Raw genomic sequence first — 26,658 nt, 5'->3', positions numbered from 1 at the left:
AAAACATGTCTTCACTTTTTCTCTTTCACCAAACATATATTCTCTTTTAAGTTTAAATTTTGTTTAATGGCATAAGAGATAAAGGAACAAAAGTGTCCTTTTTCCTATTTTCTAATAATTAAGTGCTTTTCTATTTTTTCTGTTTTAAGTGATTCTTCTTTTTTGTATACATATATTTATAGTTATTTTAGAATGTGTCAAATAGGAAATTTATAAATAGCAAAGTACTATTTCAGAAACTTTAACACAACTGCATACCTAAAATTTGAACTCAAAATCTTAATTAAATTAGAATAAACTTTTACCATATTTATACGCTCTTGAATTGTTTTAAATGTTGTCTTATTAGAGATTTTCTTTTTATTCTGTATATTATAAAATTATCTCTTTAATTTCTAAAGAAAATTTTGAAAATTGAATTCAAGATGATGGTGAATCCTTATGAAATAATTTCCTTAATAACGATCTACTAATTGCACTCACTCTGTAGCATAAATGTTATAATTGAGTTAGAAAGAAAGTTACTTTTTCTTTTTCCTATTAATTCAATTAGCATGTTATATCATACATGACATCAATTTTTTTTTGTTATGAGATGGTATTTTATTAAGAATTAAAATATGAAAGGTGTATAAATTCAGAATAGATAGTTAACATGGTAATTCGAGTAGGCACAATTAACTCAGTTGATTCATCAGTTTCAATTTAGAAATCATTTTAATAAAATTATTATAATTAAATGCCTAATGAATCCTGTCATATACTTTACTTATGTACGATTTTAATGCAAAATTGCCTTTTTAACAATTTTCTTTTTATGAAATGAAATAACTCAAAAACAGAAAGAATTATCAGTAATTGAATGCCTAAGAATAAAAGCCAATTGGGATTGGTCAATAAATAAAGGGAGGACATGTTTAGTTAGATTAGCCACTACTGCAGTTATAAGTTTTAAAATGACATTACAAAAGGTTAAAAGATCTAAATTCTCCAGCAGATTTAGGTTATGTATTTTAGGGATTAAAGCAATTAATGTATGATTTAAAGGCTAAAATATTAAACACATGAATCCATACATTAACAACTATAAAAATAACATTTTCACCAATAATATTTCAAGATTTTAAAAAGAGAATAATAGGCATATCATCTACTTTATGCATCGCAATGAAGGGAAGAGAGTTAAAAAGGAACATAAGGGAGAAGAAAATATTTACTCTATTGTGTTTATTGATGTGTCTAATTTAGTATTGGCAAGTGCATCGTATTAATAGTAAAGTAGTAAATACTCTGAAGTCGATCTCTTAAGGAACGTGAATCCACTTATTATAAAAACTAATTATCAAACTCAAAAAACCTAAAAATAAATTTAAATACATTAAACTGATATTTTGAAAAATAATAAAGTTCATAAAATAAATAAATAAACTAATAAAGTAATTATGCAAGAATAAGAATCTAAAAAAAAAATATGATAAATATATAATCTAGCCAATTGATTAGTTTACCTTTGTTTTAATAATAGACACGAATCTAATAAACGAGACGGTGATATTCCTTTTTCTTTAATTCTTCAAACTAATGATGTAACTGAAGTTACTTAAATCAACATAGATTTGAAACAGAGATATGTTTCTAATGCATTCAATCTAAATATTTTCATAATAACTATTATTACTGAATTAATGTAATGGTTAAATAATAATAATAATCAAAATTAATAAAGATATATTGACAAAGAAATCATCCATTAAATATAAAAATAACAAGGTTCGTACAATAAAAAGGCTAAAATAAATACTAAAAAAATCTTAAGCCTAACATATTTAATTCTATAATCTTAGTAATTAAATAGCTAAATATTATCAAAATTACTTATTCTTTGTTCCTTAAGCTCAATAGTTATCCAATTTTGCCTGTAAACAGACCCATTGCTTGGATCCAATCTTCAATAGCTAGTTATAAGACTCATCCCTTAGCCACATAATATTAAAAAAGAATGAGATGGCTGGTTTTTCCTTCTTCGTTATTATCTAGATCATATTCCAAAAATCAACAAAGAGCTATGATTTAATATAACACTATAATTAGCAAAGAGGCTACACTACTTCTCATTGCCTAAACATCTATCAAGTCTCACTTGAGAAATACTCACACCTCTACGACCATTACTCCAAGTGAATTTGAAACTTATAAACTCTAAATCATAAAGTTAATAAGTTTCAAGTGCTAAGTGAAAAGCATACATCGTATGAAGGTCCTCAAAAACTCCCCATTGTTTCCTCATTATTAAACAATATTTCATTGAAGCTGCCCACCCACACGCGGCGCAACCACACACAAAGCTAAGGACTTATAAACATCCATATAGGATAAATCCTTTGATCTTGAATATTAACATCAAAATGGTGCATGGAATTAGATAACAACGAACATAGAGCCTATTGATTTCACATCAAATAAAAACTCTCATTTCTTTGTCTGCCGCTACCTTTATAAGCTATAACTAAGCCACTTTGAAACCCTAATTTTCTACGAATATTATTCATTTTAAAAAATTTGAAGTGAATTATCATCAAAAAAATTAGAGTAAGCGTCTTAAGTCTAACTAGTTTTTTGAGCACGTAAATTGTATGTAGGTTTCGAAGCCTTGCCAATCCAAAGTAAATAACTCATAATGATTGGTAGGATTGTATAGCAACCTTTCTCTTATCATCACAGATATAATCAATATCCACAAGAACATCATTTTTAAAATTCTTGGCACTTAGTTCATCAACAAACATATATGTTTACATGAAGAGTATTAAATCCTTTATTAGCCCACTTTTAGTTTTATTGTAGAAACCAAACGTGAGAGTCTTTTGACCCATGAACATGCATATTGATAAACATTAGAATTATTTTAAGAATGGATATATAGCTAAAGTTCATAACAAAAGAAAGGCCAAAAGAAAACAAAGGCAATGTAACACAGAATGAATGTAAACTAAATGCAAGTAAGATTTTGCATAAAGTCTGTTGGTATGTGATTGAAGAGATGTTTGGGCAGTATATACATCACCCATTACAATGCTAAATTGCTAATGGACAGACAGAGTTGGTAGGAGTCAACATCTATGGTAAAGCCATTTATATATAATATAAATATATAATTAGTAATGGTTCTGGTACACGACAATGTTCTTTAGATTATCCATTCATTTGTACTGACTTGCATTTGACTACCCAAAAAGAAAAAAAAAAAAAAAGATTATATCACTTATAATTCGCTACACTACAAATTGGGTACATCATGTGAGTAACAACGAATTGATAGTGTCCCTATATTATATAAAGGTTTGTTATAAATTCATAGATTTAAAAATTCAATACAAAGAAAGTTATTGAAATATTGAAAGAAAATTTACCAATTCTTTTCACTAAAAGACTTTTCAAATTACTTTGATTTTAATAGTGATTACTAGATTTACTTTGATTTTCCGTGATAGAGAGAATTATAAATTTGTTAATTCTTCTTTCTAGGATTATTGGGTTGTATTTTTAATTTGTTTTATATTTAGCTTTAAAAATATTTTATTGGGTGTAAGAAGGCTAGGTCATATTGTTTAGTGTATTTCTTTTTTTTTTTTCTAGTTATTTTTGCAGAAGAATTAAAAACTTAACAAAAATATATTAACCCGTACAAAAATTAAATTGTGAAAAAAAATTTAGCGGTCTGTTATATTTCTCATATACATTTTATTTTTTTTTTAAATATAAAATTTTTATTTTTAATAAAATAAAAGTATGAGAGTACTTCATTCAAAATTTGGAAAGGATCTATAAATAATAGGATGACTTTATTTTTTTTGTCGGAATTAAAATATTTTAGATAATTGGAGGTTAAACTTTGACGTGTATCCTTAAAATAAAGATGTTTAAATATTTAAAAATTAAAGTATTAGCAAATTCCATAAGTTTTTTTTGTTGTAAATTTCCACTTTAAAAAGATTAGAGTTTTTCTCTTTCTTAATATAGAATTAAAATAATTCTAAATCACTCTTAAGTTTAATATAATAGGAGGAAATTCAAACGAAAAATTATTAATTTTCTTTTTTGAGTGACGAAAATCAAGAAAGTATGAAAAGCAAGTCATTCAAAACTGCGTAGCTATTAAGTAATTAATTATATTACAAAAAGAATGATAAGAGTTGAGTAACAAATAGGACTCACAATGGCAAATGATTTTCTTATGGTTTTGAATATTCCACCATGGCTTTTTTTTTTTTTAATTAAATTGGACTTTGATTTAGACGGAAACCGATGAGGTTGATGTGTTATTGACAAATTTAGCATTGATAAATCAAACTTCTTTACTCTAGAATACTAAACAAATAGTTGTTTGCTAAACACAACAATTTTAAAAGGAGTTTTTCGTTAATAATGATTAATAAGCACAATTTGTAATATAAAAGTAATTTTAACTACGTATAAAAAATATATACTAATTTTCTTATAAAAATGAGATTTTTTTTGAGATTTATTGATCGCGTTGATGAAATATTTGTATACAGCCTCTTGGTTGCATTTGGCGCATTGGTAAAAAGATATTTCACTCGATGACTATTGAGCCAAAAATCGATTTCGTTGTCATTTGATGAGTCTTTAAATGATGTCGATTTTTTTAATATCAAATTCAAACTCATCCTAATTTTTACGAAAAATAAAACAAACTCTCATAAAAGAAAATAAATAAACTCCTATAAAGAAAGATTAAAAAAATACTCATTATATTTCAATAACAAAATTAACAAATTACTAAGAAAATTAAATCTAATGTAAGATTCTAAACAGACTTTCAACTAAATAAATTTATTTTTATTATTGGAAGGCTTTGATTTATTTTCGAATATTAAAATTTAGTAGTAAATCTTTTTCCATACATTTTAATTTGTCATTTATTTTCTTAAAATAACTATAAAAAAATATAAAGAGTTTTTGAATCAAAATCTATATACTCTATCTAATTTATACAAATAAAAAAATTAAATTATTTATTATAATTTAGAAAAGATTATTAAAAAAAATAAAAAGTAAAAAATTAAAATTAGCTACCATACACGGTAAAACAGAAAGCTGACCATAACCAAAGAGAGATAAAAAAAATTGTCTGAAACAATTGTTAACTTAAAATAAAAAGTCGTGTATAACCACAATAAACAAAAACTATATTTTTTTTTCTTCTCAAAATTTTATAAATAACTAACACTTGGCCTTTGGTCATTAATGTCCAAAACACCTTAAATGATGTAGGAGTAAAAGAAAAACAATTCAAATTTCCATAAATGGAGAAAAGGAAAAGGAAAGATTGAGAGTAAAACAACAAAAATTAAATCCAATATCAGTAATAAGTATTCTTTATTGCATTCTCTATAATAATAATAATAATGCAATAATAAAATATCATTAACAATTATATTAAAAGGCAGGCCACCTAATGGCATAAACTTAACCGTTTATCAAATGTGCCATTTACTTGATTCCAATTCTCATAATCTAAACAATAATCTTTTGTAGGTCCTAATTAGGTGCCACCCGTGCAATCAATATACTCATTATTATCTAATCTTTTAAGATCCTATTTAATTGTTTTCCTCAAAAAAAGAAAATCCTAATCCTTTGATTTTGGTCCTAAATCGACCACATCTCAAACTTTTTGTTATTGAGTCAAAATGGGTCCTTTTTAGATAAATTATTGTCGCCAAATAGACTAAGCTTTATTAGCTCATTCTGTTTAATTACTTCAAATTCTATTTTAAATTTGACACTCACTCTCTTAAATGAAAAATATGGTCTATCTTATAAATAAAGAACCCAATAATCCTTCATGCTGGTTGTTTATGAAAATAAACTCCAATATTAATATTTAGATGGAAAAATTTTCATTCTAAATTTTAAATTATTCTTTTTAATAAATTAAACATCGCACATTTCTATTCTAATTCTGATTCCGATATGGCTCCTTAAATGCTAGTCACATATGTGGTACAATATTTTTCAAGTCAAATCACATATAATTTTTATGCTAAAATTAAGTGAATGATTAATGCAATAAATTATTAACTAAAAATTAAGTTAAATAATGTTATATTTGGTGTCTTTGTATTTCACTTGGGTTTTGATTATGGTTACCCAACAATTAGCTAAAACAATATATGATCAGACAGTGAATGCTAGCTGATCAGAAGGCAAGTGGGTCCTTTTTCTTCCCCAACAATGTGGCAATATTCCTGTTGCTCCTTGAGGGAACCACCGTATAAGGTGGACCATGTGGTGGTGAGTTATCGTACATGCGCCGGCATTGCCACCTGTATCTCTGTATATACGATTCTCAATTTTCAAACTTCATAAATATAAAATTAAATTTGCCACCTCAAGATGGCACATGGAGCTATCTAATTTCCAAGTGCTTAGGGTTCTTAACAAAATCTTTGGGTTTTGATTAACTCAAAGGCTCTAGGCACATGATGTGTTAATTATTGTTTGTTGTAATTATTTTACTATAATTACACTCATTAGACATTGTCGTTGGCATGTTAGAGAATAATTAAGAAGTGATTTTACTTTTTTCTTTTTTCTTTTTAAATTCTTTTGATACTTTATCTTTTGGAAATTTGGAATTGTAGCTTAAACTTCGGCAAAGAGAATGATAAGTAATTAGTTGGTCCCTCATAAATTTAGGTTCACTGGTTGATAATTCAGCCACCAACGATGATTTGAGTTCTTGATTACTCGTAAAAAAATATTAGAAATTGTTCGGCCGCTCATTCATATGGCTAAATCAATAAAAAGATCATATATATTTCAGTTATAAATATACTGTGTAAAAAAATAATATATATTCCAGTTATGAATATATTGTGTATCTATTATGTTGTATTTAGTCCCTTGTATAGGATTTTAAAAAGGAGTAGGATACTCTATATGAAAAACTTCCGATCCTTTTAGGATTGTCCTCTTTAATATATCATAATTATAGGATGTTTATATATCATGTTTAGAAATTCTAGTTGGAGTTCAACTAGTATTAGTCTTGAGACATATAATTTTGATAGAATTTGAATCTATTAAATCCGGTTAACTCAGTATTTTGTATTTGGCCTATTATTTCAATTATCACTTGTGTTGTGAATCTAGCCAGTTGATAAAAGGGATTTTTAAGAATAAAATTTATTTTTAAAAGAACAAGATAAATTAATAAATTTTCGTTTAATATTAAAAAAATTGTCATTTCTAAATATCGCAATCTAGCTTATGAACATATTCATTTAAATCTACAGATTTATTTATTGATTTAAACTCGAGTTTGAATTAATTTTAACTTAAATTTAAAAATTTATATATAATATAATATGCACATTTTACATATTTATTATAAATAAGTATCACATATATTACCTATTTAGTAATAATAATAATAATAATAATAATGATATTTACAACACTTATTATATAATAATAATAAATTTAAAAAAATACTTAATGAATTTGAACTTTTTTTATTTATAACTACTTAACGAGCCGAACTCAAACTTAGCTCATTTATTATAATAAATGAGCTATTTACACCGAGCTCGAGCTACTAGTGAGCTCAATAATTTTAAAATAAGACGAACTTGAGTTTGAATATAAAAGTTTTAGCATTTTTTATTATATAACTTTTCAATAAGTTGAACTCAAATTTAGCCCATGTATCATAATAAACGAGCCTGCTATTGACAAACCGACTTCAAGCTGCCAGTAAATTCAATAATCTTTGAACAAGCTGAGCTCGAGTTTGAATATAAAAATTCAAATAAAATTCAAATTATTTTTATTACATACCTATTTAACAAAACGAACTCAATTTTAGCTCATTATCATAATAAATAAGCTATTTACAAACTGAAATCGAACTATTAATGAATTTAATAATTTTAAATCAGGTCGAGCGGGAAAGAGGGATTTATCAATCTGCTAAGTTGATTAAGCTAAGTTGATTTCAGAGGTATTTATCAATCTGCTAAAAGCTCGAATTACCAGATTAAACTAAGTTGATTTCAAGCGGGAAAGAGGTATTTATCAATCTGCTATTTGGGAAATTAAATAAGCAAGAGGGATTTCAAGTTAAATGCTTGAACAGAATGGTAGGGTAAAAATTAATGGTGAAAGAGACTTATGTTTGTATTAAATTTTGGCCATCACATCGCATGGTTTAAACGGTCCAGTTTGCAATGCAACCTCTTCAAAACCCTAATTCATTTTTATATTAATACAGGCATCTTTATTTGTAGCCTTAACATGCATCCCATGGGACTTCGATGAATTTATTTGCTTATGGGCCATAAATTATTTAATTCTTTGCTACATTAATAATAAAAAAATTTGATTTAAATTAATAATTATCATATATAAAATTAATAATTTAAATTTTGATTTTCCTCTTCTCCTATAAATATTTAAGGGGAAATTAAAAAAAAAAAACTTATAATCATAGTTGCACCATGCGTATATCCAGATTTAACCTAATTCTAATTTAGGTGAAAGTTTAACACCATTCTTTCTTCTTATTTATTTATTTACTTATTTTAATTTCTAAATTCACTCTTAAAATAGTTTTGTATTACTATTAGGCTAAATACCATATTTCCTAGGTTTTTCTGTTTCTGGTGCATGAATGATTTGATAGTGTAATATGAACTTGGGATTTTAATATCTTGTTGATTTAGCATGTGGTATTCAAATTAGACATCATAGGATAGGATTATAGGTGTATGGTATCATATAAGTCTATAAATATTGATATATCTTAATTTTAATATTTACTAACATAATTAAATATTAAATTAATCAATTATATATGGTATTTAATTATTAGAAATTAAATAAATTATTTTTATTTATTAAAATTTTTGATTTATTTTTAGAATTTAATTAGTGGTACTTGACAACTATAAAATTCAATTATAAAATTTTAATTCATATAAATAATTAAAATTTATATATAATTTCATTAACAATTTATATTAGTATAAAAATATATAAAATAAATAGAATTATTTAAAATAATATTAATTAATAATCTATAATTAAAGAAAATAGACTTATAATGGTAAAGTGTCATAATGTACTCTAGCGGTCTAGCGGAATCCCAAAGGATGAACTTAATATTTATCTGTAAGACTTTTGGAATAATAATATAGGATTTTGCAAGAGTACTATTATGGCATCTTACCATTATAAGTCTATTTTTAATTATAAATAATTAATCGATATTATTTTAAATAATTTATTTGTGTTATACGTCATTCTAGTAATATAGATTGTCAGTTAATTTATATAGAACTCGTAATTATTTATATAAGCTAACATTATATAGATAAATTTCATCATTGGCAAGTACCAATAATTAAATTTTAAAAATAGATTAAAAATTAATAAATATAAATAATATATTTAGCTGATCAATAACTAAGTACTATATATAACCGATTAATCCAATATCTAATTATGTTAATTTATTATTTAAATTAAAATAATACTAATTTTATAGATTTATATGTTTTTGTGCACTCACGGTACATTAGAATGATTCAATAATATAAATGGCCACATTATACATTTAGCTTCGTTTTAGCCATAAAATTTTAATTTATTTTATTTCATTCATTTAATTTTAATTTAGTCATTTTTACTAATAAAAATTGATATATTATATTTCTTTCTCTTAATTATCTTTTTCTAATTAATATTTTTATCATATCAGTTATATATTTATAAAATAATTAAATTAAAATATAATTAATATTATATAAATTAAAATTTTATCACAATAAAAAACTAAATGCAAATTTGAATGGTTATTTATATTATTATCCCTAGAGGTTCAACATCCTTCGTTTTTGCCTATTCTCAAAAGGGATCCTGAGTTTCAATATGTTGTTTTCATCAGTTAGGTTTTGTATCAATTAACTGGAATAGACTTTGTAGCTAATGAAAAGTTCGACATCAATGTCAAAAAGTAAGATATAATTACCTAAGAGATTTTTCCTTTTGCCAGAGAAGAAAATAATTTTTCTATATTACATGAGCGTTAATATTCATACAACATGGAATTCAGTGGGCGTGCCGGAGTGGTTATCGGGCATGACTAGAAATCATGTGGGCTCTGCCCGCGCAGGTTCGAATCCTGCCGCTCACGAGTTTCTTTTTCTTACATAATCGGCTTATTTCTTTTGGGCCACTGGATAAAAATTTATAAAAAAAACATTTTTCATTTCTAGAAAATATAATGGGCCTATTTTCTTTTGGGCTACTGCATAAAAATTTAGAAAAACAGACGTATTCCTTTAGGCTACTGGTTAAAAATTGACCCAAAAAATGGAAACTTCTTAGAAATATTTTAAAAATCAATAAAAAAATTATTATCTTTTTTAAAAATATTATTTTTAAAATTTATTTTTAGAAATATATAGTATGGTTCTTCTGTCATTTTTAGTTTTTCTTCAGTTATTTTTCAATTTTTCTTTGGTTGTTTCTTAAGAAATTAAAAAACAATCAAAACTGTATCTTTAAAAAAATAAATTAAAAAATCATACTTTCTATATTTTAATTATATTTTCATATAGCAAAAATGAAAAAAGAAATTACATAGTCTTTTAATAAAAAATAAAAAATAATGGACACTTTGGGTCTTTTTGTTATTTTTCTATTTTTAAAACAACAGTTAAAAAAACCGAATTTTTGATATTTTCATACGGTAAAAATGAAAAAGATTTACTTTCATAAGAAATAAAAAAATATATGATATTTTGGGTCTTATTTTTCCAAAGAAAAATGTAAACGCTAGAAGGAGGGCTTGAACCTCCGACCTTGTGGTTAACAGCCACACGCTCTAACCAACTGAGCTATTCCAGCTTTGTTGGTTTGTAAATCCTCTTATATAACTGATATAATGGAACAAATCGATTTACAGAAGGCACCGCTACTACCAGAATGGCATCAGCCTACTAGAGGAGTGTAAAACCATACCAAGGGAATTTAAGGCCAGAATAAATATTTATTAAATGAGTATCTATATTTTTAAAATTGTTTAAGTTACTAGCTTTATTTCATTATTTTCAGTAAAAATGATGAGTTTTTCAAAATAGAAGCACTAGTTGTGCTTATTCAATCTGGCCTAAACAGTTTTTGGTGTGGCCTTACTAGAGGTTCTTCCTAATACGAGATCAAAGCAAAAGGGGCAGCCAATTGCAATCTAGTTAACCTTTTTCCTAATGAATATCTAAATCTGACAATATATATATCATTACTCAACTGCTCATGCAGTACCCAGTAAAAGATGGGGCATGCTTGCAGGATAAGGGGCCTTCCAGGAGGAAACAGGAAAATAATAATAATAAGAGATTTAAAAAATTTTAACAGAATCACAGCATAAAAACTGGTAAGATAGTCTATTCTCATGTTTTAACTTGAATCATTACATATAGACATCAGAACTACAATCAACATGTTGGCAATCTGGAAAGTAATATCCAACAACTTACAGACTTAAAACCTCCATTTGCCTCTCTCTCTCTCTCTCTCTCTCTCTCTCTCCATTTCCTTTCTCCAAAAAGGGAAAAGGGAAGAATAACCTGCCTCCTCCACCTACACGAGAATACTCCTATGCTACTTTAGATATGTATAGTAGGAGGAAAAAAGAATCTCTAGCAGTGGTTTTTGTTTTGAGAGAGAAAAAAAAAAAAAAAAAAACCGCCTTAAATGACATTAAAGGATATGATTTACAAAAGAACTGCAAAAATAGAGGGCTACATTTTGGTGTCAGAACTCAGTACTAGAGATTTTCCCTATAATAAAAAATTATGAGATATATTTCACCACTAGAAGTTTCAATGTGCAGAAGAACAAGGTCTGTGCAGCATAGTCCTCAGCCCTGTTCCAATGGGTTGAATCCAAAGAAAGTTCTGGTTGTTCCGCCACGACTGATCATCATTCATTTCACAATTCCTGGCTATGAAATCTTTCCACTATGAAGAACCTTGTAGGGATAACGCACTGTTCCATGTTCCCTGTACGAAAGGCTAGCACAATTAAAAGATAACAAATCTAGAAATCAACAAAGGAACATTGTACTATATAGAAGTTCAAAGTCATCTTAGTCACTAAAACAGTCGTATGATTCAATGTTCCAGAAAAGACAAGTGATATAACAAGAGTTGTCGCTATGATCTCACTTAGAGCAAAAATTAAATAGTTATAAATAATTCTAGTTACTAAAATAATGCTAGAGTGGAGAGGTAATTCAAATAAAGGAGGTATTCAGAAACAGGATGAAGGAGAATATAAGCATAGACACTTAACTAAAATATGCAATATGTGCATATGGATAAAATGAAAAATACAGTGAGAACATATGATCAAATATTATACTATACTGGAAAAAATCAGCACAAGGAACATTATACCATACAGAAGTTTAAAGTCACCTTATATCAGTCAATTAACAGTCATATGATTCAGTGTTCCAAGAAAGACAGGTGATATAACAAGAACCACAGCGATGATATCGCTTAGAGCAAAACTCAAATAATCATAAATAATTCTAATTACTGAATGCTGTTGGGACGGAGAGGTAAATTCAAACAAAAGGAACTATTCAGAGAGAGGAAAAAGGAGAATATAAGCATAGACACACTGGCTGAAAAATGGAGTATGAGCCTATGAATTAAATGAAAAGGACAGTGAGAACATAAACTGGAAAAAAAAATGTCACATATTCAAATCGATTCCTAAACTTACTGAGGTATTCTAACATCAAACAAGAAACAATTTAAAGATTCTGAGGGATATATAACTAAGTGAAACCCATGCCTTTTATTGAAAATCCACCATGTAGAAACAAGGATGGGATCATTTGAAGCATGAATAAAGCATAAAGGACATTATGCAGACAAGGAAAAGTCCCATCCCAACTGAACTAACTCGAGTGGACCTAATTTCAACCTAATTGAGAGAGTTTTTAGACAACTTTTATTTTTTATTCTCCCCTATTTAAGACTAAGGAGTTATCTTAAAACTGGAATATGATAATACCTGATCATTTTCCATCAAGAAAGATATAATCTAAATGCATTTGTAACCCCTAACAATATATCTATCTATCTATCTATCTATCTATCTATATATATAACATCTGGCCATAAGCTAGAACAAATATATTTATCACAAAGAAAACAAATAATCGCAGGAACCAGTAAGCAAGAGATCCCTTCAGTATCATGTGGTTCCCTTTTTAAAAGAATAAAAAGAATGCACAGGTTATATACAAGCATAAACATCCAGTAGCATATTTTATAATGTTACATTCAATAAATCCTAAGTTACCTAACCAGCTTTCCACTTTCTCAGAAGTCGTTCATACACAAATTCCTTTCTTGCTTGCTTAAGGCAAAGTTTCAATTTTTCCATGGTGGGAGAGGTGACCTTAATTCCTTTCCCAATCATACTCTCAGCATATTTTACTGCTTCAGGATCCATGTGGAGATCACAAAGCTCAACAATCAACAGATTTCCAGTCTCCTCTAGGTCCAATTCATAATTCTCTATCATGCATTTCCAAACTTTGATAGCCATATAAGGATCCTTCGAATGCATAAACACCCTAACTGCAGCACTACAATTTGCTTGATTAGGAAGGCACTCATTTTTAATCATCTCATTGAACAAAACTGACGCCTCCTTTAACTTCCTGCTCTTTATCAAAAACTGGAACAGAAGATTATACGTTTGTCTATCAGGAAACACCCCATTGTAAACCATCTCATCAAGAAACCTTAGTGCTATATCAGTATTATTAGTATAACAATACAAAGATATCATCAAATTATACATCTCAATATCCGGCCTAAATCCATTTGTCTCCATCATTACCTCCCAAATCAATCCAGCTACTCTAACATCATTAACCTTCAAACACTCTTCGATAGCAGCCCTAAAAAATCTCATTCCCGGACAACACCTCTTCTCTTTCATAATTTCCAAAAACTCAATAACCTCATTGAACCCAATACGACCCATAAGCAAAGTACACAAAAATGTATCGTAGGCTGGAGTATTAGCAGGATCCCAACCAATTTCCCTCACCATTTCATCAAAAGTTTGCCTAGAATTAACCAAATTCAGTTCTTTTTCCCACCCTTCTAACAGAATGGCAAACGTATCAGCATCAGGCTTTATAGAATTCTTGGCCACAAATAAAAAGTCAACAGCATCAACAGTTTTACCATCTCTACAAATAGCACTTAATAAAGAGTTTAATGCAACAACATCGCGAACAACACCATATTGATTCATAACTTCAAAAGTGAAGATTGCATCTTTAACTCTACCAGCAGTGACATAACTACCAAAAACAGAAGCAAATGTTGCTAAAGAAACTAACTCTTTTGATTTCATAGACTTAATTGCGTCCCACATTGCATCAAACAAACAATTCTTTCCTAGAAGATCAACTACAAGATTCCATGAATATGGGCTATGATTATCTTGAAGCCGAAAACCAGCCCAGCGAAAGAACTTAACAGCTGGACCAGGGAATGAGTAGGATAGTTTGATTACTTGTTCGACATCGTATTGAGAGACGTAGAGGCCGGTCTCGTCTAAGATGGTTTCGACGGTGGAAGATGGGATTTTGGCGATTATTTCACACAGAAGTTTAATTTTTGGAGAGAGATTTGGGGTCTCTAGATAGGAAGGAAAAGTAGGGTGTTTATTAGGGTATGCTGTTGTTGTTGTTGCTGCTGCTGCTGCTGAGGAGGAGGAGGAGGAGAGAGAGTGGTGCTGGGGCTTCTTATAGGAACTTTCATTGTTATGGTCATGGCCATGGCCATGGCGTTTTCTTCTTCCGTACTTGCCCATAGGCTGTTTGACAGAATGAGTGAGTGGAAAATTCTTCTTCGCGTAGAAAACGGTGGAATTTAACGATTTATTTAAGCAATTTTCGGGCTTATGCAGTCTTAAAATTCGGTGCCCATGGAAGAGGATTAATTAAAGACCTGTCTCACAAGCAGGCGGAAGTTTAAAATTGTTTTGAACTGATTTTTCACAAAAAGAAATTGTTTTGAATTTGATGATAATACATTAGAAATATTATATTTTTACTTATAAATAGTATTCCACACATGCATTAACATTATAACATAAAAAAAAAATTAAAAGTTTATCTTTTTATTTATTTATTTTGGATTTCTTGTTTTTTGCTTTATGAAAATGCATAGACTACTTAAATTTATTCACGTCTAAATATAGCTAGTTAGACGTATTTATATATAAATTTTTAAGATCTAAATTCTTTTAATATATATATTTACTCTTTTATATATAAATTTTTTATTTTGACATGTATATTTACTTTTGACACATAGAATTCAAGTTTATATATAATTTTATATTTTTTTTATTAATCTATTAATTTATAAATGATATTCTTAATTAAACACCGACTTTAATTTTAAAAAATATATAATAATTATATTTTAATATTATATTAACTATAAATAGTTTTCTAATCAAATAATGATATTAATTCTATTCTAAGAAAAATATATTAGTTATATTTTAATATTTATATTAATAATTAAATTAATTTTGTAATTAAGCAATAATCCTAATTCTAAAAAATATCTTAAATTATATTTTTAATATTATATTCAATAATAAATTAATTTTTAATCTTTAAAAATAGTAATATCAATATAATTGATATATTAATTTATATAATATTAAAATTAATTAATATATAATTTTTATATTATTGCATTAATAAAATTTTGAAATTTTTAAAAAATAAAAGACATTTAAAATTAGTTATTGCTATTATTTCTTAAAAAATTTAAAAATTAATATTAAATATTAAAATATTTATTAAGTAATATCTATCAATTAGATTTTACAATTTAAAACAATAATAATAACAATCGTGTGGGTAAACAACTAATAAATTATATTAATGTCTATTAACTTTTTTTGAGAATTTTTTTATCGAGAATAAAACTTCATACATTTTTGTATGTTTTACAAACTTAATAAATAATTTGATCTTAAACATATTTAAATGTCATATAAAATAATTAAACATTTAAATTTCTTCTTTGTTTTGATTTTATGATGCATTCCCGACACTAAGTTTATATATCCTAATTATTATAAATTATTTATATCTAATTATAAATTAAATTCTGAATTTTATACTTTTTAATAATTTTATCTAATTATTTTAAATTATTTTAAAATATTTATTTTTAATTTATTTTTAAAATATTTTCAAATAACAATTTCTAAAATTTTATAGTAAAAAGAAAATATAGAAAGTCAATCGTACTTACTAAAAGAAATAATAGTTATGAATCAGTAAAAATAGTTTATCCCAAATTTAATGATATGACAATTAAAATTTTTATATATGCTCAGTTTTTCATATATTTTACATTTAAATGCAATAACTTTTTTATTAACTCACTAAAATTTTATGTTGGTAAGCATAATTGACTTACCATGTTATTTTGTTTTTCATTATAATATTTCAAAAGTTATTACCGAAAAATATTTTTAAAAATACATTGAAAGCATAAGTAATTGTTTTAGAAATTTGAAATAATTAAATAAAATTATAAAATTCAGGATTTAATTAGTAATTAGGTCAACTATTTAATAGTTAAACTGTAACTAAATGATATTTAAACAATAAGTTTGTATATGATAATAAATAAAGTATTAGTAAAAGGTTATATATATAATGAGAAACTTGCACAATTAAAAATTAGACAATCAGAAAATTTTGATTTTCAATGAGTTGATGTGTAATTGTCTTTTATTTTACATGGGTCCTAGACAATAAAGCAATTGCAGCACCTAGATATTGAACATGGGTCCTATACAATACAGCAATTAAGCTTACCACCAAGTAGAGATGGCAATTTATTCTGTATCCCGAAATAAGCCAGTAATCCCATCCAAATGAGATGAGAAATACTCATTCTGCTACTAGTGACAGGGCCGACGCGCCAACAACCCGTCTTGAATTATATCTGAAATAAATTGTATATATATATATATATATATATAATTTTTTAAAATATTTTAAATTTTCTTAAATCTATACTTTATTCCTTTAATTATATTAAATAATAGTTAAAATATTAAATAAATATATTTTAAAAATTAATAAAATATATAAAATAAATATAATATGTATTATCCGAACCCGGCCGATCCCGTTTAAAAAAAATTTGAACTTCATACCAGCTCCGACTTTTGATAGGATGGGAATGGAAAAGCCAAACTCACCACATTGCAATTCCTACCATCAAGTAACCAATAACAACTGTTATTTCTTGAGTTCGATTTTTTAAAATTTTCTGCATAAAGATTAAATAAATACTTATAATTTTTTAAAATTATAATTGAAAACGGAACTGATCGTTCAGTTCAAACCGAATAGTGCACACCCTAACTATTGGATAAAAATCTTAGCATATTGGTTCTCACAACAAAAGAAATGCTTGATTGAATTTATATATTATACAAATACACAACGTGCAAGTATTAATTTATAGATAATATTAATTTGATATACAAAATATATAAATATATAATGAATTTTTCAAAATATATTAAATTGATATTATTTTGGAACTATTCTCTTTTAATTTCTTTTAAAAATAACTATTAACACATCATATATAAAAATAACAGCAGTTACTAGTTATATATTAAATATATACTAAATATTTATGTAAGAAATATCAAAATACATGAAAATCGATCCCATTTCTTAGGACTTAATAAATGTATACAACTTAAATTATGATTGACAATTTATTTTGAAGAAAAAAAATTATGATAGACGATTTGAACATATACTATTCATATAATAAAATATAGTTAAAATACAATAAATAATTTTGAAAACATATAATAAAAAACTGAAAAAGTATTTCATGCACATACTATTTACATAACAAATATATCAAACAATTGAATACCATAAAATTTTGAAAATGAATATAAAATTGATTATAAGATATACCAATTTACAAAATGGTATACCTAATAAAAACTAAAATATTTATGAAATAAAACTTTCGAATTATAACATACTTAGAAAAATTTATACTAGAAGAATATTATTAGAAGTAATTTCTGATAGTAAATATGATTTTTTTTTTGCCTTTTTTAGGTTATTTGTGTAACCTTCAATTTCATATATGATTTTGTATTTTTGGTTTGTTCTTTACTTGGTATTATGATGGTTTTCCCATTTAAGGGGCTCCTCACTTGAAGTGAAATGTCATATATTTAGTTAAAAAGATAAAAAATTGAATAATGTTTTTTCAAAATTTATATCATTTTCCGTAGATACATGATTTTATTTGTTAATAAAAAGTTTAGAGATAAAAAAGTTTTAAAGATATTGTAAAGAAGCTAGGAAAAGACAATGGTGAGGAAAAAAAAAAGGTGCATTGAAAGTTAAAGAAAATAATAATTTTTACTTTTATTATTGGTTGGTTCTCTTTACTAGCGAATGTAATGTAATTCAGACCAAATATGTCACGACCCCACCTGTAGGCCCGTGACCGACACTAGGGAATGGGTAGGCTTAAGGCCACTGAAACCCGTAGTAAGCCTGACACTCACTGATTTAAACAAATCTCATCTCAAATTAATATTATTAAAGCCACAAATTATCTTAATAGCTACATTCTACATAAATATTTCGGTCTGCCAGAAAAATTAGGCGAGACCCGAAACTCAGAAAATTTACAACTGATACATCTACTATTACTACTCTGGAGAATCTAAGATTTACCAATTTACATACCAAATCAAATACATCACCCGATGATGAAGGAGTCGGGTTACTGAATAAGAGTCGCGAGAGGACTAACAGTCACGAATCTGAAAAACAGTAAATAGAGACTGTCAGTCTCGAGAGTGAGTTAAAATCATATATCTATAACAGTTTCAAATATCTCAATGTCACCTTATTTAATTTTAAAATAATTAATAAATCACGCGAACCATACGTGTCATGTTAAAACATATGTGTCATGCCATGCTTAAACAAAATTTATTCCACATGCAACGGAACGGAGTACTTCAGTAGAACTCTAATCCCAACTCTAAAATCTCGATTATTTCAACACTTATGTCTCAACTAACCTCAACTCTATCATCTCAAACCTCTCATTCCAACAGATCGGGCGCCCCGAGAGCAAAGCTCGACTGGGACCTTACCTCCAAATCGGCCACTTAACTCTTAGCCTTTCGGCTCTCTTATCCAATAAGACTGGCGCCCAGAGAGCTTAGCTCGACCAGGGACCTTACCTCCAGTCTGGTCACTTAAATTTCAAAATAAGCCGCCCGAGAGCAATGCTCGACCGGGACCTTTACTCCCAAGAACCACACTCTACTAAGCCCGAAGCGATGCTCGACCGTAAGGCAGTCCTAATTTTTCTTTCTTAAAATTTTTACCTCTTTACCCTTTTCCTATCTCTCTCAGATTATATTGGAACACTCATCCAACTCCTATGTTCTACTGCCGTCCCATCCTGAGTCATCATGCAATATTAAAATTGGTAATAAAGAAAAAACATATTTAAATAGTAATTAAAAGCATCATGCAAATAATAATAATAATAATTAAATGAAAAATTGAAATTACAAATAAATATTCACAGTAGCAAATCAAATTTTATGCATGACACGTGCGTAAGCGATATATTACTTTAACTCACAGGTTTGGCGACCTCCTAGCTCTGCTCCGGTGCCTCGATAGGAGCGAGCCGAACGAACAGACAATCTATTCACGGAAAACAATTTATTAAAACGCTGAAACAATCGATCATTAATCCTAGGTCTAGATTCCTAGAACTGACTGTCTAAGAATCTCGACTCGGGAGAATTCTACCGAAAATCCGGCAGAACCTCCCTTACAACACGAACATTACCCCCCGTAAAAACGGGTCCAGGACCTGCCAGAAAAACACTCCAAATATCCAAAAATTTAAACAACGGGAGTCGGGTCCCCAAACTTCACTTAATCCCGACTCCGCCACACAGCACTAAATACGAGGCAAGCAAACTGACAGACAATTATTTATGACTCACAAATATCATCAAATACTCAATATAACCCAATAAACACAAATTAAACCAAGAATTCCAAAATTAACGGGCCAAAGATAATTACCGAGACGCCGATCGCCGGCCGACTTCGGCCCGGCCACGGGAGTCCGATCGACGATCCGAACACACCATCGAACTCACAACGACGCTACCGAAGACGATCCCTCGCCCGATTTTCCGATCCGACACCCGATCATCCGGGAGAGATTTGCGGACGATCTCGACCGTCGATTCGAACGAAGCCCGATCGCCACCAAACCGGTGCCATCGTGAAGCTTGAAGCCAGGAGAGTCGGGATACGCCCTCCAATCGTCCATCCTCCGGCCGGAGCTCACGGAAAATCGGGAAAACACGGCTGCCACCACTTCGCTGAACTCTCTCCGGCCACTAAAACCGACAGCCGCCAAAAGGAAGCTCTCTGCGGGGAGCCGATCGCCACCAAGATCGGCGGTACGGAACGGCCGAAGCCGCCACACGTCGCGTGATTCCGCCGCCACGCCGCTGCCAACAGACGCCGCCTGGCTGGCCCCCGCCCGCCATGGCCGCCACCGACGCCCCTCTCTCTCTCCCCTCTCTCTCTCTCCTTCTTTCTTCTTCCCCGATTTTCTTTCCTTTCAATATCGACATTAGGCCCCCGAACTTTTCCTTATTGCAATTTGGTCCCTCAACTTTCTTTATTACTTACAATTTCATCCTGCAGAATTCCAATTTGACCCCCAAACTTCTTTTAAGCCTTTCAATTAAGCCCCTAACTATTTAATTTGGGCCAAATCCGAATTATTGAAAATATATAATTACAAAAATACCCCTAACCGATATATTTATTTACAAAAATACCATGCTCACAAATTTCCATTAAAACCCCATAAAAATAACATTATACTTTCAATCCTTATTCCAAAATAAATTTCCAATTTAGTCCTAACACACAATTAAATTAAATAATCAATTTCCAACTTAAAATTTAATACTACTAATCAATTATAATACCAACTTTCCCAAAATTCTTTTATAAACATCCTTTACAATTCTACCATAATTTTCCAATATATAATTTTACTTATATAAATATGCATTTGGAAAAAAAATTTGAATAACCAAAATATAATCATTTCTTAAATAGTTTACTTAATTAACTCCTTAAAAATCAAACTAATTGGATATGGAAAATAACTCATTTATTTATCTAACATGAACATTCAAAATTTGTATTTAAATCATTCCAATTAAACCGAATAAAAATAAAGCTAAAATTAACTTAAATAAAAACTCATTATTAAATATATAAAAAATTCCGGGTGTTACAAAATATTTCGTCCAAATTATGGAGTTCAATGATCCAAAGAATGTAAGTTAAGGAGTAATTTGAAATACAAACTTCATTTTGGATTTTATGATATCTCGTCACAAGTTCAGGGGCCAAAGTGAATCTTTGCCGGACAGACCCACCCAACTCAGAGAAGGTCTCCCATCTCCAAGAGACGTCCCTGTAACCTGAAGACTAAAAAGCCGAAAACCCAAAACTGAAAGGACAAAACCAGAGAAACCCTAAATCCCACTCTCACTTCACTTAAACCCAAAACTGAAAGGACAAAACCAGAGAAACCCTAAATCCTACTCTCACTTCACTTAAAGTCCTAATTTCAATAGAATGGATGAATTCATACCCATTATTGATTCTACTCCAACTCCACTTCCGCCTCTGCCTCCGGCTGTCTCTACCTCTTGCCGTGAGTTTCGTTGTTTTTCTTTATTTCATTTTTTATGTGAAGTGTGGAATTTTTTTCTTTTTCTTTTTTGTGGACAAAAGAAAATGATTTGTTGTTGTTTTGAGTTCTGCTACTCAAACAAATGATTTATGATGTTTGAGAGTATTTTTTAAGAAAAAATTTTCCTACTTAAATTTTTGTCTTCTAGTTAAGCAGAGAAAAGCTTGCCATGCATTTGTAGTCTCGATTTTGTATTAAAGATTGCTGAAATGAGCTTGCTTTGTCATTTTGAAATGGTAATATTAATGGCCTTTTTCTTTTGTTTATTGTTTAGTGGCAGAAAATGGTATTTACACTATTAGTCAGTATGTTTAGAAGTTAAGAAATTTGATTAGGGTTTGCGGTGTTATTAAGTTAGCTAATTTTCACTTTCATGCTCATTATATCTGATATTTCCCTTCAAAAGTTCTTGTTCAGAGTGTTTGGTAGCGGATGCTCATATATGTTTGTAGTGACTTGCTTGGCGTAGCTCCTTAACTGATTTCTTGCGAGTGAATTTGCTGTTTCCATCCTTCATTTTTGTTTCATATTACTGCACTTTGATTGTTCATACCTGCATTCAGTTTGTTTTCTTTGTTTATTATTTTTTGGTCACTTGTCAAAATGAGATTGATTTGGCAAGCTTGATTTTAATATAATTTACATTTTGCCCATGATGGTTGACATTCGATAATTGAATGTTTCAGGGGCCTTTATTTTCTTGATGTTTACACTACACAAGATATATGCATACAAGTTATCACATTATATGATTGGTGCTGGTTTATATATTATGTTAACAATTATGAAATGGATTACTAATCCACATGCAATTTTTACTTGTAGCGGCCCCAGAACACTTGATGTATAAAAATCGACTACAAGAGTACACACAACGGCAATCCTTGCAACTACCAATTTATCAAACTGTCAATGAAGGATACCCACATGACCCAAAGTTTAGGTCAACGGTTTTAGTGGATGGAGAAGAATACACTTCTCATAATACATTTTCGCATCGAAAGGAAGCTGAACAAGATGTTGCAAAACTTGCATTGACTTCGATAACAGAAAAGATAAAGGATGAAATAAAGGATGAAAAATTTACTCACGAGGTTTTCACTTTAATAGAACTTTGTGATCTTGCAATTGCTATCTCCATTAGTAGATTAAACTATGATGATTCTGATTAGGAATTTTAACATCCACAGAAGAGAATGATTAGAAGAATGAGTAATAATAGCTATGAGAATGTGAATTATTGTATCCGCTGTGGTTAATCTTATCGACATTCTTTATCTCATTTTCCCCCCCTCTTTTGGACAATTCAGGACACAGTGGCTTGCAAGTCCATCTTAAATGAGTATGCGGTCAAGATGCAACTGGAAATGCCTACATATAACACTGTTAAGCAAGGAGGGCTGTTTCCAATTTTTGTATCTTCTTCAGTTTTCAATGGTGTGACCTATAATGGTGACATGGGTAGAACCAAGAAGGAGGCTGAACAATTGGCAGCTCGTGCTGCGGTTCTTTCACTTTTGAGTATCCTTATCTACTCATCAATTGACTTTTCTTATAATTTTTCAGAGGATTGTGTCATTGCTTTCTATTGTTAACTGTTTGAAATTGCGTTGCAGGGAATGTGGAGTCGGGGGAAATTATTTCTAAATTTTTCAAGTCTAAACGCAAATTATATGTTGGATTTCATAAATCTGATTCACAAGATGCCCAAAATAGCAATATGCCTGTGGTTGGTAAAGATATAAAAACTGAAGCTCTTATGGTTAGTAATGTTGTGCCAATTCCTGAGGCAGCTTCTGCATTGCATCCTCCCCATCATGAATTCACCAAAACGAAACCAGAAAAAATCTGTGAGGGAATTGATCTTCCGATAGCTTTTGTGCATCCAGTATCAGGACAGTCTGTGGATGTTGCTCTTGAATCTGGGAAGAAGAGGAGAAAGAATAAGAAAAAGCCTAACAAAAAATTGCGAAGTGAATCTCAGTAAAATTTAGTTCCTCGTACATTATTTTTTGTTTTTTGGTGTCTCGGCTTTATTTCTCCTATGAATCATAACACCTGTGTTTCTGATTGCTTCATTTGGGACTTTGATGCCTTTTGCTGGTAGCATTTTTAGATGTGTATGTTCTACTCTGATCACTTTTACCACTGCTGCTTCTGGCATGCTGTTAGTGCTGCTTTTATAGTAATTCTTCATAGGAACAATTTTCTTTGGATGGAACTAGAAGGTATTAGTAAATGAGATTACACACTTTCTTTCTTCAATTTGTAATCTTGAAAGGTAGAGGCAACACTTTGTTTTCTTAAAAATATAAAAATGTCACTTGTTCTAATTATCTCTCTGTAGAATACCACATTCAATACTAATTAAAATGCCACACATTTTGTGCATTCACCGAGGAGGAATCTGTTCTACAGATGTTTTTATGATGTTAGGTATTCATAATTACATAAACATAAATATGAATATGAATAGGGAAAAGATCCAATTTTACCCTTAATGTTTAGTCAAAATGTTAAGTATAAAACAAATTAAAACAAATTTGAATGAACTTGGTTTGGAACTCTCCTCTTAAGTATAATAGCTGATTGTATATGGACTTAATAAACACTATAACATCTTGTAGTATTATAGACTTATACTATACTATTGAACTCTGCAACTTCTTGTAATGGTGTGGATGCATGCTGAACTTCATTTGCTGTAACTTGTAGGTTGCCAGTGGATGCTGTGCCTTTGAATCAAGCGGCACCATATTCAGTTGCCTCATAAAGGGTGAGACTGCTCTGGTATAATTTTTTTTGATTGTAGCTGAAACTGATATTTGTACTAGGTATGCTGAAAGTTGTCTCTGTAAAACATAAATAAGGATGGGAACCTTGGTGATGACTGGACATGTACAAAACAATAGTAATCTCATATTCTATACCAGGTCAGCTATTATCTCGGATGATAACTACATCTAGGTTTATTGAAGTGTAGATCAATTTTTCTTTTGTACTTGTGAACTCCATTAAGTTTTAAAATTTCAGGTTAATTACTACATCCCATGAAATTTGGCTTCTTTAAACTAATGAGTTCTTGTGTTTTTTATATTAAGCCATTTGAAGATATGTAATGTAATATGAAAAAACATATTTTTAACTTTTGACCACATTTTTTTATATAACTCATACATATATTATGATAAAAATACATAAACAAATAATTAAAATAATGTTTTAAAAATTAATAAATATTTATTTATTGATAAATTAATAAATAAACAATCTCTATAAAAAATAATATTTTTTAGTCAGAATAATATTATTTTATAGAAGTTTTATTATATTTTAATGACTATTTGGATAGTGAATTGCCCATGAGTTACTTGAAACTTTATGCGTATGAAGATGGATTTAATATTTATTACTCAGATGGGTATGGATAGACATACATTCTTTTGGATATGGATAATAGTATAATACTACCTTACCCAATACCCTATCCATTGCCATCCCCGGCCACGAATTACCATAGGAATTGTATCAAAGCCTCTCCATAGGATAAACGACTGAAACCATTAAAAGAAATTATAAAGTTGATTATGGGGTATAGTTAGAGATGACAAGCCAACGAGTCGAGTCAGATTGGAATAAGATTGTTTTAGGCTTTGAATCATTTTAGATTTGACTATTTTGGATTTGGATTTTCTCGAGTTCGGGCAATGTTGGTTCTTTCAGTTTTAGGTTTTGGTTGGATCGAGTTCAAGCTGGATCATATTCGGGTCTTTATGTCTTGCTCTTTTTGAGTTCGGACAAAATTGGATTCAGATTAAGTCTAGTTCGAGTTGCTTCGAGTTTCAGATTAACTTATTAGGTTCGGATTAAATAATCAGATTAATCTATCTAATTTTATTTTTTGCTCTCATGAATTTTATTCAGTAAAATTTTATATTTAATTTTTCTAAAATTTTATAGTTGAAGATCTGAAGTTCAAATTTTCTATACTAGTGGTGGAACATCTTCTGACTCATATTTGTATGACTGCTATTGAACTATCATTTCGTTACCTTGGCTTTTCTCTAAAAATCAAAGTAAAAAATAAAAAAATATAAGTTCTATTAATTTTAAGAATAATTGGTGATTTATCTATATGTTGCATAACTCTTTTTTTAATTATAAAATTGAGTTTATAGGTAAAATTCAATAGAATTTTAATATTCTATAGTTATTTATAATAATTTAAAAATAATAATAAATTAAATATGTTTAAGTGTCTTTTTTTAAGTTTACTATTTTAAGATCTTATTAGTGCAAAAGAATTATTTTAAATATATTAATTTTTTTTTTATAGATATAACAATGTAAAAGAAGTTTATAAAAAATTTAATAGATTTTTCAAGTATTTTTTTTATTTAAAATTTTTAATATTTTAAAATCTTATTAATGTAACAATATAAAAATTATGTTAAGATATTTATTGATTGATTTGTTAATGTTATAGATAATTAATACAATTGGTATGCTATTTTTGGGAAGTAGAATTATTATTTATTAGTTAATATCTCATAAATACAATAAACATAAAATTTATATGTTAATAAAATATTTATATATCAAAAATAAATACATATGTCACATATCTTTCTTAATATAGTTTTTTTATAGATATTATAAGCAATATTAGAAATATGACTAA

General features: G+C 28.6%; 2 protein-coding genes and 2 non-coding genes across 6 annotated transcripts; 2 read left to right on the top strand and 2 right to left on the bottom strand.

The window, feature by feature from the left end:
* Positions 1-10,140: 10,140 nt before the first annotated feature.
* Positions 10,141-10,222, top strand: TRNAS-AGA. The gene has a single exon. It is a non-coding gene; the product is annotated as a tRNA-Ser (tRNA).
* Positions 10,223-10,864: 642 nt separating this feature from the next.
* TRNAN-GUU lies at positions 10,865-10,938 on the bottom strand. Its single transcript has one exon. It is a non-coding gene; the product is annotated as a tRNA-Asn (tRNA).
* A 514-nt stretch (positions 10,939-11,452) lies between these two features.
* LOC8262356 (pentatricopeptide repeat-containing protein At1g77360, mitochondrial) lies at positions 11,453-15,105 on the bottom strand. The gene is made up of 2 exons (XM_002532422.4): positions 13,408-15,105; positions 11,453-12,092 (listed from the first exon to the last, which is right to left on the bottom strand). Exon 1 carries the CDS (start codon positions 14,938-14,940, stop codon positions 13,408-13,410), a length of 1,533 nt encoding a protein of 510 aa, XP_002532468.1. The 5' UTR covers positions 14,941-15,105; the 3' UTR covers positions 11,453-12,092.
* Positions 15,106-21,676: 6,571 nt separating this feature from the next.
* On the top strand, positions 21,677-24,954 carry LOC8262353 (double-stranded RNA-binding protein 4). Of its 3 annotated transcripts, none has more exons than XR_007216103.1 (5): positions 21,677-21,938; positions 22,803-23,071; positions 23,288-23,498; positions 23,594-24,097; positions 24,693-24,954. XR_007216103.1 is itself a non-coding variant. In XM_015727409.3 (5 exons), the coding sequence occupies exons 1-5, from the start codon at positions 21,860-21,862 to the stop codon at positions 24,716-24,718; spliced, it is 942 nt and encodes a 313-aa protein (XP_015582895.2). In that variant the 5' UTR covers positions 21,677-21,859; the 3' UTR covers positions 24,719-24,954. The 3 variants fall into 3 exon arrangements, 2 of the variants coding, with proteins under 2 accessions (XP_015582895.2, XP_002532469.3); XM_015727409.3 differs by having other exon boundaries at positions 23,594-23,950; XM_002532423.4 differs by having other exon boundaries at positions 23,594-23,960.
* Positions 24,955-26,658: the final 1,704 nt, after the last annotated feature.

Source organism: Ricinus communis, chromosome 5 (assembly GCF_019578655.1).
Source record: "Ricinus communis isolate WT05 ecotype wild-type chromosome 5, ASM1957865v1, whole genome shotgun sequence".
Classification (NCBI taxonomy): domain Eukaryota; kingdom Viridiplantae; phylum Streptophyta; class Magnoliopsida; order Malpighiales; family Euphorbiaceae; genus Ricinus; species Ricinus communis.
The sequence above is the reverse complement of the archived record's forward strand: the minus strand, read 5'-3'. Positions and strand labels throughout refer to the sequence as shown.

What these genes read in the sequence shown, in the direction of transcription:
- LOC8262356 (XM_002532422.4), bottom strand. Translation starts at nt 14,940, where the DNA reads ATGGGCAAGTACGGAAGAAGAAAACGCCATGGCCATGGCCATGACCAT.
- LOC8262353 (XM_002532423.4), top strand. Translation starts at nt 21,860, where the DNA reads ATGGATGAATTCATACCCATTATTGATTCTACTCCAACTCCACTTCCG. An exon ending in ATGAAAAATTTACTCACGAG is followed by an intron (nt 23,072 to 23,287) that starts GTTTTCACTTTA and finishes TGGACAATTCAG; the next exon opens with GACACAGTGGCTTGCAAGTC. An exon ending in TGCGGTTCTTTCACTTTTGA is followed by an intron (nt 23,499 to 23,593) that starts GTATCCTTATCT and finishes ATTGCGTTGCAG; the next exon opens with GGAATGTGGAGTCGGGGGAA.